The sequence below is a fragment of the Hemiscyllium ocellatum genome, chromosome 10 (genome assembly GCF_020745735.1).
Source record: "Hemiscyllium ocellatum isolate sHemOce1 chromosome 10, sHemOce1.pat.X.cur, whole genome shotgun sequence".
NCBI lineage: Eukaryota > Metazoa > Chordata > Chondrichthyes > Orectolobiformes > Hemiscylliidae > Hemiscyllium > Hemiscyllium ocellatum.
The window spans coordinates 96,608,786-96,628,649 of record NC_083410.1 but is presented as its reverse complement, the minus strand read 5'-3'; the positions used below and the strand labels follow the sequence as shown (position 1 = coordinate 96,628,649).

General features: G+C 46.8%; 1 protein-coding gene across 1 annotated transcript in view; it reads left to right on the top strand.

Annotated features, from left to right (window-relative positions):
• The window catches only part of LOC132819587 (nesprin-1-like), a 182,456-nt gene that overhangs the window by 58,285 nt on the left and 104,307 nt on the right, over positions 1-19,864 (top strand). The window contains exon 2 of the mRNA XM_060831158.1: positions 13,175-13,236. Within this exon, the coding sequence (XP_060687141.1) occupies positions 13,175-13,236 (62 nt within the window). The remainder of the gene's footprint in view (positions 1-13,174; positions 13,237-19,864) is intronic.

Here is a 19,864-nt window from a genome sequence, read left to right as displayed (position 1 = left end):
GCTGTCACTGAACCCAGTGGTGTTTTATTCCTGGGCAGAGTGGATGCAGTATTTCCACTTCCCTCCTGTTTCTAACAGAAGACTTCTGAAGGGATTATTCCCATAAACGTCGACTCACCTGCTCCTCGGATGCTGCCTGACTGGCCGTGCTTTTACAGCACCACTCTCTCAATTCTGATTCTAACAGAAGCCCCACTGACGAATGAGAAGTCTTTTGCAGTTTTATTTACCTTTCACAAACCCTGTGAGGCACCAGCACAGTCCCAGGACGGTCTCTGCCCTAGGTGACACTGCTGGCATGAACTCACCCCACTGTGGGGGGTGGGTGGGGTTTGTTAGGAACTTGCATTATTTATATGGTGTTCCAGGACCTTGGACCTACAAAGTATTACTTTTGCTTTAAACGAAGGGTCGGTCAGGAATCAGGTTTCTTCCCGTTGGATCTTCAGCCCATCTGCAGTCTCTATCCCACTTCCCGTGGAATCCTGTTTGGTCATCGCCCCTGAGCTTACTGAACCAAGGCTCCTGCATTGAGAGTGCCTTGATTTTAAAATTCACGTCTTCAAGTTGGATGGCACGGTGGCTCAGTGGTTAGCACTGCTGCCTCACAGTGCCAGTGACCCGGGTTTGATCCCTGCCTTGGGTGTCTGTGTGGAGATTGCACATTCTCCCTGTGTCTGTGTGGGTTTCCTCCCGCAGTCCAAAGTTGGGCAGGTCAGGTAAATCGGCCATGCTAAATTGCCCATAGCGTTAGGTGCATTAGTCAGGGCTAAATGTATGGTTGGGGAATGGGTCTGGGTGGATTACTCTTCAGAGGGACAGTGTGGACCTGTTGGGCTGAAGGGCCTGTTTCCACACTGTAGGGATTGTATTCTAATCATTTCGAAGCACTTTTATACCCTTGTCCCTCCCTATGTCAGTCATCTGATGCATCCTCATTTTCAACACTCATCTAATTCTGGCCTCTTTCATTTCTCATACTTAAAATCTGATTGAAGATTTGTAGCTCGGGTATCAGTTGTTGTGGTTCTGCTCGCCGAGCTGGAAGTTTTTGCTGCAAGCGTTTCGTTCCCTGGCTAGGGAACATCATCAGTGCTGTTGGAGCCTCGTGTGAAGCGCTGCTTTGATGTTTCTTCCGGTATTTATATTGGTTTGTTCTTGCCGCTTCCGGGTGTCAGTTTCAGCTGCAGTGATTTGTATGTCCATCAACATGAACATCCATCAACAGACACATCGACCTGGACCCCACATACAAATCACTGCAGCTGAAACTGACACCCGGAAGCGGCAAGAACAAACCAATATAAATACCGGAAGAAACATCAAAGCAGCGCTTCACACGAGGCTCCAACAGCACTGATGATGTTCCCTAGCCAGGGAACGAAACGTTTGCAGCAAAAACTTCCAGCTCGGCGAGCAGAACCACAACAATTTCCCATACTTTAATGGCTTCACCAAAGACAGCCCCAGGCTGAGAAATTCCTTCTCCTTGCTTGTCCAAATGTCTCCAACCTGTTTAGAAAATTTATTCACAGGATGTAGGTGTCACCAGCTAAGTCAGCACATATTACCTCATTCCTAATCACGTGGAGGGGAGTTGAGAGTCAACCCCATCGCTGTGGGTCTGGAGTCACATGTAGGCCAGACCAGGTAAGAGTGGCAGATTTCCTTCCCTGAAGGGAATGAGTGAACCAGATGGGTTTTTTCCCAATAACTGGCAATAGTAATTAATTCCAAGTTTTTATCGAATTCAAATTCCGCCATCAGCCATGGTGGGATTTGAACCCAGGTCCCCAGTTTAATGATCATGCCATTAGGTCATTGCTGCCCCACTAGGTAATACCACTAGGCCATCTCCCTCCTTTCTTATGACCCTCATGCACAATTGTCTCCTCATGTGGGGGTCTCTGAATATCCTCCTGTGGGGGTCTCTGAATATCCTCCTGTGAAGCATCTTGGGATAATTTACGAAGGTGCAATGTGAATGCAAGTTGTTGATTCCAGAGAATGGAGGAACTAAGAAGGAAACCAAGGTCAGTGGGTGAGCAAAGAATCTTCTTGACCGTTCAACACCATTGAGGTTGGGCTTTTGCGGGTTCCCACTTCCCTGCTCCCAGGAACCTCCGATGTCCACTTCCTTATTCGGCTTGGGGACAGTCCACAGGGCACTGACCCCCACGCCTCCCCCCCCACCGACTTCATGGAATTGTCCATGACCTGCTCTGTCCAACCAGCCCTCTGCAACTCTTCAATTGTCTACTCTTGTCTTCAACATCGCTCTACCTGTTCACCATATGAGTAGGTGGCTCAGAGCTCGATGTGAGAGACTTGGCATCTTCTGGTTTCTGTGACTGAGTCAGTTCTCCTGTCTGACTCTCCTGTTCACATTGAGTCTGAATTCTAAGATTAAAATCACTCAGTCTCATGTACGGAGAGTTAAACTCAAGAGGATTAAAGGTCAGGGTTAGACTTACCCACTCCACTGGGCACTTGAGCACAGCTCAAAACAGTCAAAAGTGAACCTGCTCTTTTGTGTCAATCAGACATCCCAAGGCACAGGGTTGGGTTGCTGTTGTTGTTATTGAGAGAATTGTTGACCAGTGGTTCATTGCTACTCAGCTATGGCTTCTGCTAATATATTGCCAAGGCCGGTAGCATTATGGTGTATGACTAAACTAGGAATTGCTACAACCCACTTGGGAAGGTGCACCGATTCTTGAACTCCACTCCTCCTGGTGTGGCCCACTTATCTGATGAACTCAGGTTAACTGACCAGGTTCCTGTACTTATTAGGAACTACTGAGTATTACAAATAAATATGTTAAATCTCCAGGTAAACAGAATTGTGACTGGTTAACACATAACTCATCTTCCACCTCGGGACCCTCCAACCACACAGCATCAATGTGGATTTTCGAGTAAAAAATGAGGTCTGCAGATGCTGGAGATCACAGCTGAAAATGTGTTGCTGGTCAAAGCACAGCAGGCCAGGCAGCATCTCAGGAATAGAGAATTCGACGTTTCGAGCATAAGCCCTTCATCAGGAATGAGAGAGAGTAGCCAAACAGGCTAAGATAAAAGGTAGGGAGGAGGGACTTGGGGGAGGGGCGATGGAGGTGGGATAGGTGGAAGGAGGTAAAGGTGAGGGTGATAGGCCGGAGTGGGGTGGGGGCGGAGAGGTCAGGAAGAAGATTGCTGTGCAGAGGAGATGACCTGGAGGGTGCAGTGAGAGAGAGACTCACTGTGGATTTTACCAGTTTCCTCATTTCCCCTCCCCTCACCGTATTCCAGTGCCAACCTTCCAACTCGACACCGCCTTCATGAATTGTCCTACTTGTACATCTTCCTATCCACCTCTCCACACCACCCTCCTCTCCAACCTATCACTATTACCCCCATCTCCATCTACTTACCATATTCCCAGCAACCTTCCCCCCAGCCCCATCCCCTCCCATTTATCTCTCCACATCCCTCAACTTACAGCCTCATTCCTGGTGAAGGGCTCTCACCCGAAACATTGATTCTCTTGCTCCTCGGATGCTGTCTGACCTGCTGCACTTTTCCAGCAACATACTCTTGACTCTGATCTCCAGCATCTGCAGTCCTCACTTTCTCCTGTATAACTCTGTCAATTGAAACTCTAGACCCCTTTAAAATCCCTAGACAATGCACACTGCAACACACACATGCATAGATACAACCGCACAGACACATGCACACATACACACACTCACACACAGACACATGCATACACATAGACACATATGCGCACACACACACAGACATGTGCATTAACGCATGCACACACACTCACAGAGACGTGCACATACAGGCACTTATGCACACATGTACACATATGCACGCACATGCACTCACACTCACACCCAGACATATGCACACACACACACTCACAAACACATGCACACTCATGCACACACACACAGACTCACAGACACATGCACACACATACACCCCCTACATACACCCACTCACAGACACATGTACATACACACACACACACACACACACACTCGCAGCCACATGTATGCATGCACAGACACACATACACACTCAGACACATGCACACACCCACTCACAGATACATCTACATGTTCACACACACACATTGCAGACAAACTAATAAGCCCTTGGTGTTCTAGATGGAGGAGAAGATACTGGGAAATCACAGTTCACTAGCACCAGTCCATAGGCCTTTCCTCTTTTTTCTCCCCAAAGCTTTCTGTTCTCTGACCTCATACCTTCCAGGTTCCTTCAATTCTTTCATGGAGATGAGGGGATTTGCATACTAGTTGTTTAGTTTCACAGAGACTGGTGTGAGGCAACAGCTTGTATCAAATGCTGGGAGAAAATAAGTGTCTGTCTCCAGGCTCAAGTTACTTCACTCCTGCTTCTTCCAGTGTGGAGACCTTGGGCCTCTGTATTGTTCACGCACACACCAAATGTTCACCTGCCCTGAACCAATCAGAGCGCGGTTGTCAGGCTGATGACCTCTGACATTCACAATTGTTCATGATTGCATGAACCAATCAGCAATCTGTTGCTGGTCAAATCTTACTCAACACAGCCTGGTACTGGTCGGCATGGACGGTTGGACCGAAGGGTCTGTTTCCATGCTGTACATCTCTATGACTCTATGTCACTTATTTCTCCTCCCTCACTCCTTGCAAAGCAGCAGTGTAAACACAGCTCACAATGAGTCCCAGTAACTGGGTTTTTAAGGTGCAACAATTCCTTCCATCGTCTTTTGGCTTCAAAAACAGTTCTTTTTGCTGTTTTAGTCCACAGTGAAAAATAAGTAAAGATAAATGATGTCACCTTGACAGAATAATAATCTAGAGACATATGTACAAATCCCAACATGGAAGCTGGAATGTTTAGACTTGATGGATGAACATATTGAAAATGGAGAGTTGCTGTTGTCATTATTGCTAAAATGGTTCATTGCTACTCAGTCACAGCTTCTGCCAATATTTTGCAGAGGCTGGTGACATTATGGGATATGACTAAACTAGGAATTGTTACAACCCACATAGGAAAGTCCACCGATTCATGAATAATGGAGTGGGTTAATAACCCATTTTGTTTTGAAGTCCTTTGGGGAAAGACATTTACTATCTTTAACTGGAATTGAAGACCAACATCAGTGTGGTTGTTCCTTAAATCCATCAGAAATGATCTCACGAGCCAGTCAGTTCAGGATAGTCAAGTAGTAGTCTAGGTAATCAGTCAAACAAACCCTGTTAAAATTCGGCAATCATTATTGCCTCGATCGAACTGAAAGTCTATAGAGCAATGGTCCTGCCCAATCTGCTGTCAAGGCTCGGATTGTGTAACAGTGTCATGCGAAGAGAATCAACCACTTTCACTTGAATTGACTTCAGGAGCACCTGACTTCGAATGACAAGGCCAAATATCAGAAAGCAAGGTACCCACTCAAACCTGATATGCCAGGCATCCCCATCATATCGAGGCAGTCACAGTTGAATGGGGTGTGGTCCCACAGCCAGAATGTCTGGCGCCCCCATTGCAGGGGCAAAGCTTCTCTGGAGAGCCTGAGTCTGGCTTGTGTTCCCAGGGGTGGTCAGAGGGAGTGGTACCCCAGTCACTGAACACTTTACTTGGTCTCCAGGCAGTTTGCAGCAGGACCCTCAGATCTAGCTTTAGCAATCAGCTGTGTTCCCAGTGGAACCCGAGCAAAACCCCTCTGATACACTCATCTCTGCCTTGTAGGTGGAACAAGATTGTCAGTACAATCGATGATTTGTTTTCAGATCTACAGTTAGTCATTTCTCTGTTCATTCTCTGATTTCACTGGTTTATTGTTACTTTAACACCTTTACCCTGCCCTGCTTTATTATAAGAAATTTCACAACAGCCAGAAACCTCTTGTGAGGCACCTTCTCACATCATTAAAGCCCTTCAGTGCAGAGTGAGGCCATTCAGCCCATTGGATCTGCACCGACCCTCCGAAGAGCGTCCAGACCCAAGCCGCCACCCTATCCCCATACTTGCTCATTACCCATGGGTAGGTTTGACATGCTTGTACGCTGTGGGTAATTTAGCATGACCAGTCCACCCAACCTGCACACCCCTGGACACGATAAGCAATTTAGCATGGCCAGTCCACCCAACCTGTACATCTTTGGACTGTGGGAGGAAACCAGAGCACCCGGAGGAAACCCACACAGACTCGGGGAGAATGTGCAAACTCCACACAGACAGTCACCCGAGGCTGGAATCGAACCCAGGTCCCTGCAACTGTGAGGCAGTCGTGCTAACCATTTAGTTTCTGAGTGTCCAGTTACTGCACCACAACGGGCACACCATCTGAATAAATCTGCTCAAGGTCAGAGATCTTCCACTAGGCTGAGGCTATCAATCAGGGAGATGGTGAATGTTGTATTGCAATAAACATCTACAGCGTTTGATATATTTTCAGGCAGTTATGGATACAGGGAGACTGCTGGAAGGTGGATGCAATGATCTTATTCATGTCAGAGCTGACAGAATGACCAGAACCAGCTCACGGTCTCTAACGTCTTCCCAAAAGTCTCCAAAAGGCTGCGGGAAAAAAAAAGTGCTGCTTTCTGCAGTCAAAACTCGTTGTAACAGGAATTATTTCTGGGCCTGTTATTTTTATCTCCTGACATCTTACAGTTATATTATCAAGGGAATCGCTTGCTTTTTTATTTTTCGCTTACTAATGCTGTCCAAAAGGAAGTCTTTTGCTGCTCCCAGTATCTCTTCTGGCAGATGCCCCTAATTTCTCCTTTTGTCACTGACGGAGACATTTCGACTTGGATTTTTTTTGAAACCCCCATTAACTTTTAAGAAGTAAGAGGGGGTAATCTCGAAGCTGATTTCTGAGTAAGTGGTCAACCAATGGAACAGACTTCCTCGTGATATTCTTGGATGTGTATTGTTGATTCATTGAAATGCTAATTAGCTAGTTTTCTCACAGAAAATGCTATTTTGGGATGCAGTGTATGAGCAGCTTGAGACGTGATATAGATACAAAGAAAAAAGCTTGCATTTATATAGCATCATTCACAACCTTTTATGCATTCAAAGCACTTTACAGTCAATATATACAGTTGTAATGTAAGGAGAGCAGGCAGCCAATATGTGTACATGAAGGGCCCATGAACAGCAATTAAATACTTCTTTTAGATATTGGTTGAAGAATTCTTGTTGACCCGGATATCATTACTCTCTTCTGAGAGTGGCACGGGGTTGCCAACGTCCACCTTGGAGCGTGGCACATAGCTTGGTTTCACACTCTGAATGATGGACAGCACCTCCCACAATGCAGTGCTCCCTCAGTACTTACACTGGAGTATCAGCCTGGATTATAGGCTCTTTGCTCTGGAGTGTGGAATGAGCTGCCAGAGGATGTGATGGAGGCTGGTACAATTGCAACATTTAAGAGGCATTTGGATGGGTATATGAATAGGAAGGGTTTGGAGGGATATGGGCTGGGTGCTGGCAGATGGGACTAGATTGGATTGGGATATCTGGTCGGCATGGACGGGTTGGACCGAAGGGTCTGTTTCCGTGCTGTACATCTCTATGACTCTATGGTCAGAGCATTGAGTATAGGAGTTGGGAGGTCATGTTGCGGCTGTACAGGACATTGGTTAGGCCACTTTTGGAGCACTGCATTCAACACTGATCTCCCTGCTATAGGGAGGACGTTGTGAAAGTTGAAAGGGTGGCCGAAAAGATTTACAAGGATGTTGTCTGGGTTGAAGGATTTGAGCTACAGGGAGAGGCTGAACAGGCTGGGGCTGTTTTCCCTGGAGCGTCGGAGGCAGAGGGCTAACCATATAGGAGTTTATAAAATCATGGAGGGCATGGATAGAGTGAATAGCCAAGGATGTCCAAAACTAGAGGGCATAGGTTTTGGGTGAGAGGGGAAAGATATAAAAAGGTCCTGAACGGCAACTTTTTCACTCAGAGGGTGGTGCATGTATGGAATGAGCTGCCAGAGGAAGTGGTAGTGGTTGGTACAATTGCAAAATTGAAAAGACATCTACATGGGTACATGAATAGGAAGGGTTTAGAGGTTTATGGGTCAAATGCAAGCCAATGGGACTAGGTTAATTTAAGGTATCTAGTCAACATGGACAGGTTGGGGCGAAGGGTCTGTTTCCATTCTGTACATCTCTATGACTCTATGTCAATGATTCTATATAAGCTCTACACTCCATGCATTATTCCAGCCGTAACATGACCTCTCAACTCCTGTACTCAATACTCTGACCAATAAAGGAAAGCATATCAAATGCCTTCTTCACTATCCTATCTACCTGCGACTCCATTTTCAAGGAGCTATAAATCTGCACTCCAAGGTCTCTTTGTTCAGCAACACTCTCTAGGACCTTACCATTAAGTGTTTAAGTCCTGCTAAGATTTGCTTTCCCAAAATGCAGCACCTCACATTTATCTGAAGTAAACTCCATCTTCCACTTCTCAGCCCTTTGGCCCATCTGGTCCAGATCCTGTTGTAATCTGAGGTAGCCCTCTTCACTATCCACTACACCTCCAATTTTGGTGTCATCTGCAAACTTACTAACTGTACCACTTATGCTTGCATCCAAATCATTTATGTAAACGACAAAAATTAAGTAAAGCATACCTTTTTTCATTATCCTATCTACCTGCGACTCTACTCTCAAGGAGCTATGAACCTGCAGTCCAAGGTCTCTTTGTTTAGCAATATTCCCCTGGACCTTATGTGTAGGTCCTGCCCTGATTTGCCTTTCCACAATGTAGCACCTTGCATTTATCTAAATTAAACTCCATCTGCCACTCCTCAGCCCATTGGCCCATGTGATCAAGGTCCGATTGTACTCTGAGGTAACCTTCTTCGCTGTCCACTACACCTCCAATTTTGTTGTCATCTACAAACTTACTAACTATACCTCCAATGTTCGCATCCAAATCATTTATATAAATGGCAAAAAGCATTACTTTAGTACTAACCTCTTGACTCAGAGTGCCAAATCTAACAAGGTGACAAGAAACATCATATATTGAGAGTTGCATGGCTCAGATCAAACTGTCTACTGTTTTGAAGGTAGATTGGGGTGAGTTCCTTGCCTCATCTCTGAGTGCGTTGTAGACCAATTGACAGAGATCAATTGACGTTGATTGTTTAATGACTGCAGGATGGAAGAATAAGTACTCAGTGGGCCTTGGTCATCTTTCATCTTGCAATTTTCATGCCCGCTAGTTTCCACTGGCTGACCAGATTGTGTTGGAGCTGTACAGAGAACGAAGATGATTATATGGAACGTGCCAGATTATCACAGGAATTAATAGTGTTGTTCATCTCTTACTATTTTGTTCATCTTTCCAGAAACAAATTGCAGAATGTTAACACTCAAGGTGAAAGGGTGGTTTGGGAGTAGGTGAGGTTTGAATCTTGAAAGATGATGTTCCAACATGATCCTTGCCAATTCCTGTTTAGCCACGGGAAGTTTGCAGGAGAGTGGGAAAGCCTGCTGTTAGGTAACTCAAATTCGTTTTGAAATAGGCGACCAGTTATGATTTTAACCCAGCATTCTGGCTTTAAGCAACAGATCATGGGTTCCCTGAGTGGACAAAGTAAAAAATCACACAACACGAGGTTATGGTTTATTTGGAAATACTAGCTGTCGGAGCGCTGCTCCTTCAGCAGGTAAGTAGAGTAACTAGTTCCTGATGAGAAAAACATTCCTATGAAATGCTTTCCTTTAAATTGCTATCCTTGCAAATTGTCCTGATAGTTGTCCTGTGTGATTTTAAACTTTGTCCACGAGTAAAAAGTGAGGTCTGCAGATGCTGGAGATCAGAGCTGAAAATGTGTTGCTGGTTAAAGCACAGCAGGTCAGGCAGCATCCAAGGAACAGGAAATTCGACGTATTGGGCCAGAGCCCTTCATCAGGAAGCCCTTCATCCTGATGAAGGGCTCTGGACCGAAACGTCGAATTTCCTGTTCCTTGGATGCTGCCTGACCTGCTGTGCTTTAGCCAGCAACACATTTTCAGCGCTAAACTTTGTCCACCCCAATCCAACACTGGCATCACCACTTCATGGCTATTCAGAGTGGACAAAGCATGAGCACAGGGTGAAGGAAACCGTTGGGATAACAGTGAAACTCAATACCTGCCGGCCTGCCTATGGGAAAGGCTTGAGTCAACAGATTTCACAGCTTCATCTGTTATTCCCAACTACAAGGGGCATTTACAACTTGCTCCTTGGTTCTGCTTGGACCTTCCTGGATAGATTTACTGCCTCCAATACCTCTTGCAGTAGAAGACCAAAGGGCTTGGCATTATTGAATGATGAAAGATAAACCACTCATAACCTTGGGAGAAGAGGCACTGACTTGAAGACCAGGAAATAGTTAATAACGTAGTGGTAAAGACCAGGTTACAATAACACATACGTATCTTTCTACATTGGCTTTTGGAAAGACATTGCTGTCTTGTTGGAGATACAGGGCTGGATGGAGTCATAGTCATAGAGTCATACAGCACACAGACAGACCCTTCGGTCCAACCAGTCCATGCCAAACATAATTCCAAACTAAACTATGGCTCCTGGCCATATCGCTCAAAACCTTTCTTATTCACATTCTTATCCAAATGCTTTTTAAACGTTGTAACTGTATCGACAGCCACCACTTCCTTTGGAAGTTTATTTCACACATGAACCACTCTCTGTGTAGAAACAAAATGCCCATTATGTCTTATATAAGTCTCTCTCCTCTTATCTTAAAAATATGACCCCTAGTCTTGAAATCAGGCAGGGATAGGGTAAATAGGCAAAGTCTTTTCCTTGGGGTCGGGGTGTCCAGAAATAGAGGGCAAAGGTTTAGGGTGAGAGGGGAAAGATATAAAAGAGACCTATGGGGCAACTTTTTCACACAGAGGGTGGTACGTGTATGGAATGAGCTGATAGAGGAAGTGGTGGAGGCTGGGACAATTATAGGATTAAAGAGGCATTTGGATGGGTATACGAATAGAAAGGGTTTGGAGGGATATGGCCGGTTGCTGGCAGGTGGGACTAGATTAGGTTGGGATATCTGGTCGGCATGGATGGGTTGGACCGAAGGGTCTGTTTCCATGCTGTACACCTCTATGACACCTAGGGAAAAGACACATGCTATTCACATTATGCATGCCCCTGATGATTTTATAAATCTCTATAAGGTCACTCTCAACCTCCTACACTCCAGTGAGCAAAGTCCCAACCTATCTAGCCTCTCCTTATAACTCAAGAAGCTTGACACCATCCAGGACAAAGTGGACTGCTTGATTGCCTTTCACCGCTGATGCTCAGTAGCGGCAGTGTGCACTATCAGCAAGATGCACTGGAGAAATTCACCAAAGATCCTCAAGAGAGCACCTTCCAAACCCATCACTTCTTCCCGCTCGAAGGACAAGGGCAGTAGATCAATGGGAACACCGTCCCCTACAAGTCTCTCTCCAAACCACTCGTCATCCTGACAGAAATATATTGCCATTCTTTCACTGTTGTTGTGTCAAACTCCTGGAATTTCCTCCCGAAGGGCATTGTGGGTCAACCCACAACACGTGGACTACAGAGGTTCAAGAAGACAGCTCACCCATACCTTCTGAAGGGCAACTGGCGACGGGCAATAAATGCTGGCCCCAGCCACCAATGCTCATTTTTCCTGAATGAATTTTAAAAGAGCAACTGTTAATACAATGGTAATTTGATTTGGAATTTGCAGTGTTAACATTTCACATGCGAACAGCAGCTGTGATTTATAAATCTCGAGAGGGGAAAAATATGCACTGTAATAAAATCAGCGATTGAAACAAAACCTGGCAGAAATCCGTGACAGGTTCAGCATGACTGTGAATAGAAATGGACAGGTTGGAGACCTGTGTTAAAACAAGTCTCTGCTTGAAACAATTAACATTAAACTCACTTGTCCCCTTACAGGTACTGACTGACCTGTTGTCTGGTTATATTTTTGTTAATGCTAATTAGTTTGCTGAATTTAACTTGCTCTGCACGAATTCTTTGTCTGAATTCTCTGAAGTACAAATGCATACGAACCAGCCAGAGCTGACAGAGACAAACAAAAAGATTGTAATATGGAGTTGTTTATTTACTTTGATTTTAATTCTGCTGCATTCCAACAAAAGAGGAGAGTAAAGTCTTTCTCGTCTATTGTGTTCTGTGAAGATAGATAAAAGAATATATTCTTGCTTGTATATTACCTCGACACCTTGGTGGGCACTCCCGAATTACTTATTAAACCACCAATTACATTTGGAAGTGTAGTCGCGGTTATTTTGTGGGTGAAGGTGGTAGCACACCACGATTCCACAAATTTAACAAATGGCCAGTTAAGTTGGTGGCTAAGGGACAGACATTGACGAGCGCCCTGGGGATAACTCCTGTTAGCTGTTCAAAAATGTCACACCGTGCAATCTTTGTCAACTGACCGAGGAGGTAGATGGACTCTGTGTGTAGTAACTGAACTGAAAAATGGCATGTCTGCCCTCAGTCCCTGCACTCGCGACAATGGCAATGTCCATGGGCTGCCCATTAGCCTGATTCTCATTCCCATTAATGGTAGGAGACCATTCAGCAAATCTCCCTAAAGCTGTGGTGGCAGATGATGGAGGCCACAGGAAGTGGTGGAGGCTGGTACAATTGCCACATTTCAAAGACACCTGGATGGGTGTATGAATAGGAAGGGTTTGGAGGGATATGGGCCAAGTGCTGGCAAATGGGACTAGATTGGGTTGGGATATCTGATCCGCATGGACAAGTTGGACCAAAGGATCTGTTTCCATGCTGTATACCTCTATGGCTCTAACTTACTCTGGGTACAGGGAACTTGGAAGAGAGACCATGCTGCTTCCCTTCAGTGGGAGCTCCCACTTCCTTACACTGACTATTGCAGGAGGCAGTTGGCATTCAGGCTCCCTGTCTCTAAGTCTTCCACCACACACAAATGTCATTCTAGTTCTGGCTCCTACTTTGCAATGTGGTTTACTCATGTAACCATTGGCTGGTTACAAAAGTTTGCTAACAAGTGCTAGCTTAAAGGTACTTCTTTGTGTGTAGCAATGTTTATGATCCCCCTTCTCGTATTTCTCACAACTGATCCGTCAATGTCTTACAGATGAGCAGGAAGCTGTACAGAAGAGAACTTTCACAAAATGGATCAATTCTCACTTGGCCAAGGTAAGGAGCTTTCAACTGCTCTGTTTATGTTCTCGGTAAATCCACACAGCTTGATGGTGGTTCGTCCCCAAGGCTGGGGAGGAGGAAAATGTTCTACAACAGCAACTTGCAGGCATCAGGTATCCTTGGACACTGGTAGCCAGCTTCAATATCCACCTGTAGGGTGACTCAGTGGTCAGCTCTGCTCCCTCATAGTGCCAGGGACCCGGGTTCGATTCCCACCTCGGGTGACTGTCTATGTGGAGAGTTTGCACATTCTCCCCGTGTCTGTGTGGGTTTCCTCTGGGTACTCTGGTTTCCAAAAGGTGTGCAGGTTAGGTGAATTGGCCATGATAAATTGCCCATAGTGTTAGTTGTATTAGTCAGAGGGAGATGGGTCTGGGTAGGTTACTCTTTAGAGGGTCTGTGTGGACTTGTTGGGCTGATGGGCCTGTTTCCACACTGTAGGGAATCTAATCTAAAAACAAACTAACTCACTCATGTCTGTAACTGTAGTTACTATTCACTGCTTTGACCTGATTGATGTGCTTGGGCCTGGAGGCTTGGTCTTATTCTTGTTACCTCATTGATGGATAAATCTCATATCCCAATACCAAGATCTGTTAGTAACGGCAAACACCATATCTCCAAGTTCATAAGCAGTGGAGTTGAAGTTGTGGGGAGTGGGCACGTCCCCGGTGGCTCGTTCTTGCGTATATGACTGGCAAGAGGTTGGACTGACCTATCCCAAGGTGGTGAGTTGCAGGTTTGGAAGGTCCTGTCTCAGCAAGTAACCTTCGCGCCATACAAGTAGCAGACAATGACCATCTCCAACAAGAGAGAATCCAACCATCGTCCCTGGGCATTCAGCGAAGTTACTGCACTGAAACTCACAGATGGTGCACACTGCTTTCATTGTGCGTAGCTGGTTAAGGAATTAAGTGTTAGATGCAGTGCCAATCAAGTGGGCTGCTGGCTGGTGTTCCTGAATGTTACTGAAGGTGCACTCATCCAGGCAAACATTCCATCACAATCCTGACTTGCGCCTTGCTGTTGGAGAGCAGGTTTTAAGGAGTCAGGATTTGAGTTACTTGTTCCAGTATTCCTGGCCTCTGACCTGCTCTTGTAGTTACATTATTTATATGACTAGTCCAGTTCAGTTACTGGTCATTGGTAACCCCAGAGTTTTTGATAGTTGGTGATTCAGCAATGGTGTTACCACTGAATGCCCAGAGGTGATGGTTGGGTTCTCTCTTGTTGGAGATGGTCATTGCGTGGTACAGATACTGGTAGGGCATGAATGCGACTTGCATCCTCTCAGCCAGACCCTGAATGTTGTCTAGGTCTTACTGCATATGAACATGGATTACTTCAGTATCTGAGTCATTCAACATCACTCACGCTTCCATCTGCCTTCCATTCTCCCCCTACACTTACCCCCCCCCGCCACCGCCCCACACCAACCACCACCAACTACAAACTGCACCCCATCCCCCAACCCCAAGATGGAACTTGCTGATCCAAAAAAAGGACTCCCAATTCCAGCCTCAGGTAGAGATGGCTCTAATCCCAGTCATGGCAAAAAGAGGCCCCGGATCATAGCCGTGGCTAAAGATAGTCATCATCTAGGCCTACTCCCAATCTAGGCCTTGTGTAGAGACAGCCCTAACCTGGCCTTGGTTAAAAGATGTCCCTGATCTCGGCCTGGTGTAGAGACAGCTTTATCCCAGCCTTGGTTAAAGGATGTCCCTGATCTCGACCTAATGTAGAGACAGCCCTAATCCTGGCCTTGGTTAAAATATGTCCCTGCTCTCGGCCTAGTGTAGAGACAGCTCTATACAGGCCTTTGTTAAAGGATGTCCCTGATCTTGACCATGTGTCCTGGTCTTGGTTAAAAGATGTCCCTGATTGCAGCCTAGAATAGAGACAGCCCTCATCCTGGCATTGGTTAAAGGATGTCCGTGATATTGGCCTGGGGATAGAGGCGGCCCTGATCTTGACCTCTGATGAAGTAGGCCTCACGTAAAAGCAACTGACAATCCCAACCTGGGATAAAGCAGTTCCCAGTGACTCCCTCACATATTTACCAAACTGCCTGTTGCCCCTCCAAACGGAGGCTGCTTCTCTCCTACCCCTCTTGCTGATAGGCTCACAATCAAGCAAGCACAGATGAGAACTGGTCTCTGATTGGAATAGCACCTTCTCACCACCTCCTTCCATTCTCGTGATGTGGGCAACCTTTCTGTGATTGGTTGTGTCGCGAGTGGAGTGTTTCGGGTGTTACAGGGACATTTGGGAGATTTGCCTGAGTTCCCTTTGGGCATTGCCTTAGGCCGTCCTGTGAGGACAAACGTGTGTGACCTTCCATGTTGTGACCTGCCGGATGTGGGGGGCTGGGCAACTCTTCAATGGGTAGAAAGTCAAGAGCACCATGCTGCAAAGCGAGAACTAAGTGAGAATTGCACACTGGTATCTGAAAGGGTTTCTGACCGGGGGTAAAGTGCAGTAGAAAGAGGGTAGGGGCCATTTTGAGAAGTGGATTTTTAATTCCACGATTCGGAAAGCCTCGTCGTCCAATTCAGAACCCGGTTTGCTGCCCCTCCAGTATCGGTATGGGATTCGTATTCTCCAGCATCCGGTGTGTGTGTTGCTACGGAAACTGCTGCCTCTGCTGCAATCACTGTTGCCGTGGAGATCACTCCCACAAAAGAATGCAGCACAGCGAGCAGAGGGTGGGCTCCTTGACGTTCATCTGTGGGCGTCATCAATTCACTTCCTGTTCTGATGTATCCCTCAAGGTCGTTTCTAATCCCTCAGCCCATTAGCAACACCCCCGCCTCCTCCCTTTTATGCACAATCTGAGGGCGGTGGTTGAGACTTGCAGATACTGGGATATCATCCTTGCCAGATTGATGGGGAACCTGGTGATCAGGTAACCTGGCACTCTCCAGCTGACCATGTGAGTGTATGCTCAAGGAGATCCAATCCTTCCCCTCAATGGGCCTCAGTATTGCCCGGTGTAAGTGGAGCTTGTATAAATGTAGCCAAATAGGCTCCACCCACAACGAGGCGATGGTAACCAGGAACCCTGGCTCCGATGATGTTAGCTGTGCCATAACCTGGAGGTGGTGGTGTCTCCGAGGTAGTAATCCAAAGATTCAGTAACATGGAGTCAAACTCCACCACAGCAGCTGTTGAAATCTGAATCCTAATTAATTAAGTTGGGAATATAAAGCTGCTCAAAATGTGTGGTGCTGGAAAAGCGTCTCAGGAACAGGAGAGTCAACATATCGAGCATAAGCTCTTCGTCAGGAATGTGGGGGGGGGGAACCCAAGGGGGCTGAGAGATAAATGGGGGGTGTTGGGGTGGAGGGAAGGTAGCTAGGAAGGTGATAGGTAGATGAAGGTGGAGGGTGATGGTGATAGGTCAGAGAGGAGGGTCGAGCGGATATTTGGGAAGGAGGGTGGATAGATAGGACAGTTCAAGAGGGTGGTGCCGAGTTGGAGGGTTGGATCTGGGAGAAGCGCGATGAGAAAATAGGTGAAATCGACATTGATCCGGTGTGGTTGGAAGGTCCCAAGGCGGAGGATGAGGAGTTCTTCCTTCAGGCTTCGTGTGGTTAGAGTTTGGTGGTGGAGGAAGCCCAGGACTTAAGGTCAATATCTCCTCCTCCTTGGATGCTGCCTGACCGGCTGTGCCTTTCCAGCACCACACCTTTTGATTCTGATCTCCAGCATCTGCAGTCCTCACTTTCTGCTAGCATAAAGCTGCTCTCAGAGATGGTAACTGTGAAAATCCATCCATGTTACTCACGTCGTTTGGGAAGGAAATCCGCCATCCTTACTTGGTGTGGCCTGCATGTGACTGCAGGCCCACAGCAAGATGGCTGGCTCTTAACTGCCCTCTGAAACGGCTCAGGGTTCCGTCAACAGCAATGAGGATGGTCTGGTTTGGAGACTGGAGTAGGATGTCTGAGTTGACAGGCCACAGGATGGGCACCGTGGGCAGGGGACAGGAAAGGTGCTTTACAGTGAGAAATGCTGAGATTTCATTGGGCAGTGACTCATGCCAACCCCGACAAGTTCAGATTGGTGCATATGGAACTTTCTGCACGCACAGGCACACGCACACGCACACAGACACACACACACACACACACGCACAGACACACACACACACGCACACACACACACGCACAGACACACACGCACAGACACACACACACACACACACACACACACACAGCCACACACACAGACACACACACACAGACACACACACACACGCACAGACACACACACACACACACACACACAGCCACACACACAGACACACACACACACACGCACGGACACACACGCACACGCACACAGAAAAACACACACACACACGCTCAGACACACACACACAGACACACACACACACACACACACACACACACAGACACACAGCTACACACACACAAACACACAGACACACAGCCACACACACACAGACACACAGCCACACACACACAAACACGCAGACACACACACACACACAAACACACACAGACACACACACACGGACTCATGCACAGACACACAGGCACAGACACACGCACAGGCCACACATACACAGCCGCGCACGCGCACACACACACACACACACACACACACACAGCCACACATAGCCACACACACACAAATACGCAGACACACAGGTACAGACACACACAGCCACACACACATACACACACACACACACACACACACACACAGCCACACACACACAAACACGCAGACACACACACACACAAACACACACAGACATAGGCACACATACCCACACGCACAGACACGCACACACACAGACACACACACACACACAGACACACACACTTTGCAAAACACATTGAAAAAGCATGGCAGACCCAAAAAAGCATAACAAATGTGAGTGAATGGGACACAGTGGAGTCCCTGCTGCTACTGGCAGGGGGCTCTTAGAGTCAGAGAGTCTCCCCACTTAGAAGGAAACCAGAACTGCACACAGTATTCCAAACGTGGCCGAACTAATGTCCTGTCTAGAAGTGAGTTTGCAGTGTCAGCAGACATGCTCCTTCGGATGAAGTTATTAGGACTCGGCTAATTAAACTGATGTTCTGTCTTTGCTGTCAGGCAGACACTAAAGTTGCAATTGTGTTATTAGAGGGACAGTGGGGTCTTCTCCCAGGTGTTTCAAGGCTAATATTTGTCTTTCACACAACTTTTTTAAAAAGAGCAGATTAGCTGATCTTCACTGCATTGACAGCGCTTGCTGTGTGCACATTGGTTCTCATGTTTCCCGTAGACAGTGCAGTTCTTCATTTGGCTTGTGCATGCCTCACAAGCTGTAGAAGCCATGAGAGTTGCGATGTGAATGCAAGTCTTTCCTTTAACGTCATGTGCCATTTACATCCACCTCAGAGAATTCCTGCTCCATCCAAAAGGAGTTGCCTCCAACAGCACAGCTCTCCCGCAGCCATTTGCCGGGTATACTTAAGACTGCTGGGGCCACTTGAGTCACTACTGATTGGAGGTGTCATTTTGAATGCTCCTGGACTGAATGGCTTCAAATCAGAACGGGCATTCACAGTACACAGTCAAAAGGTGTGACGCTGGAAAAACACAGCAGGTCAGGCAGCAACTGAGGAGCAGGAAAATCGATTTTTCGGGCATAAGCCCTTCATCAGCAATGTGAGGGGGGAGGATGAAGGCTGAGAGATAAATAGGAGGATAAGGGGTTGGACTGGGGGAGAAGGTAGCTGAGAATGTAATTGGTAGATGCCGGTGCGGGGTAATAGTGATTGGTTGGAGGGGAGAGTGGAGCGGTGAGGTGGGAAGGAAGATGGACAGGTCAAGAGGGTGGTGCCGAGTTGGAGGGTTAGGTCTGGGATGAGGTGGGGGGAGGGGAGATTTGGAAACTAGTGAAGTCAATGTCGATGGTTGGAGTCACACAGATGTATAGCATGGAAACAGATCCTTCAGTCCAACCCGTCCATCCCGGCCAGATATCCCAACCCAATCTAGTCCCACCTGCCAGCACCCAGCCCATATCCCTCCAAACCCTTCCTATTCATATACCCATTCAAATCCCTTTTAAATGTTGTAATTGTACCAGCCTCCACCGCTTCCTCTGGCAGCTCATTCCATACATGTACCACCCTCTGTGTGAAAAAGTTGTCCCTTAGGTCCCTTTATATCTTTCCCCTCTCACCCTAAACCTATGCCCTCTAGTTATGGACTCCCACACCCTAGGGAAAGGACCTTGTCTATTTATCCTATCCAGGCCCCGATGATCTTATAAACCTCTATAACGTCACCCCTCAGCCTCCGATGCTGAGGGAAAACAGTCCCAGAGTATTCAGCCTCTGCCTATAGCTCAAACTCTCCATCCTTGGCAACATCCTTGTAAATTTTTTCTGAACCCATTCAAGTTTCGCAACATCATTCCTACATGACAAAGACCAGAATTCAATGCAATATTATAAAAGTGGCGAACCAATGTCCTGTACAGCCAGAACATGACCTCCCAACTCCTATACTCAATACTCTGACCAATAAAGGAAAGCATACCAAATGCCTTCTTCACTATCCTATCTACCTGCCACTCCACTTTCAAGGAGCTGTG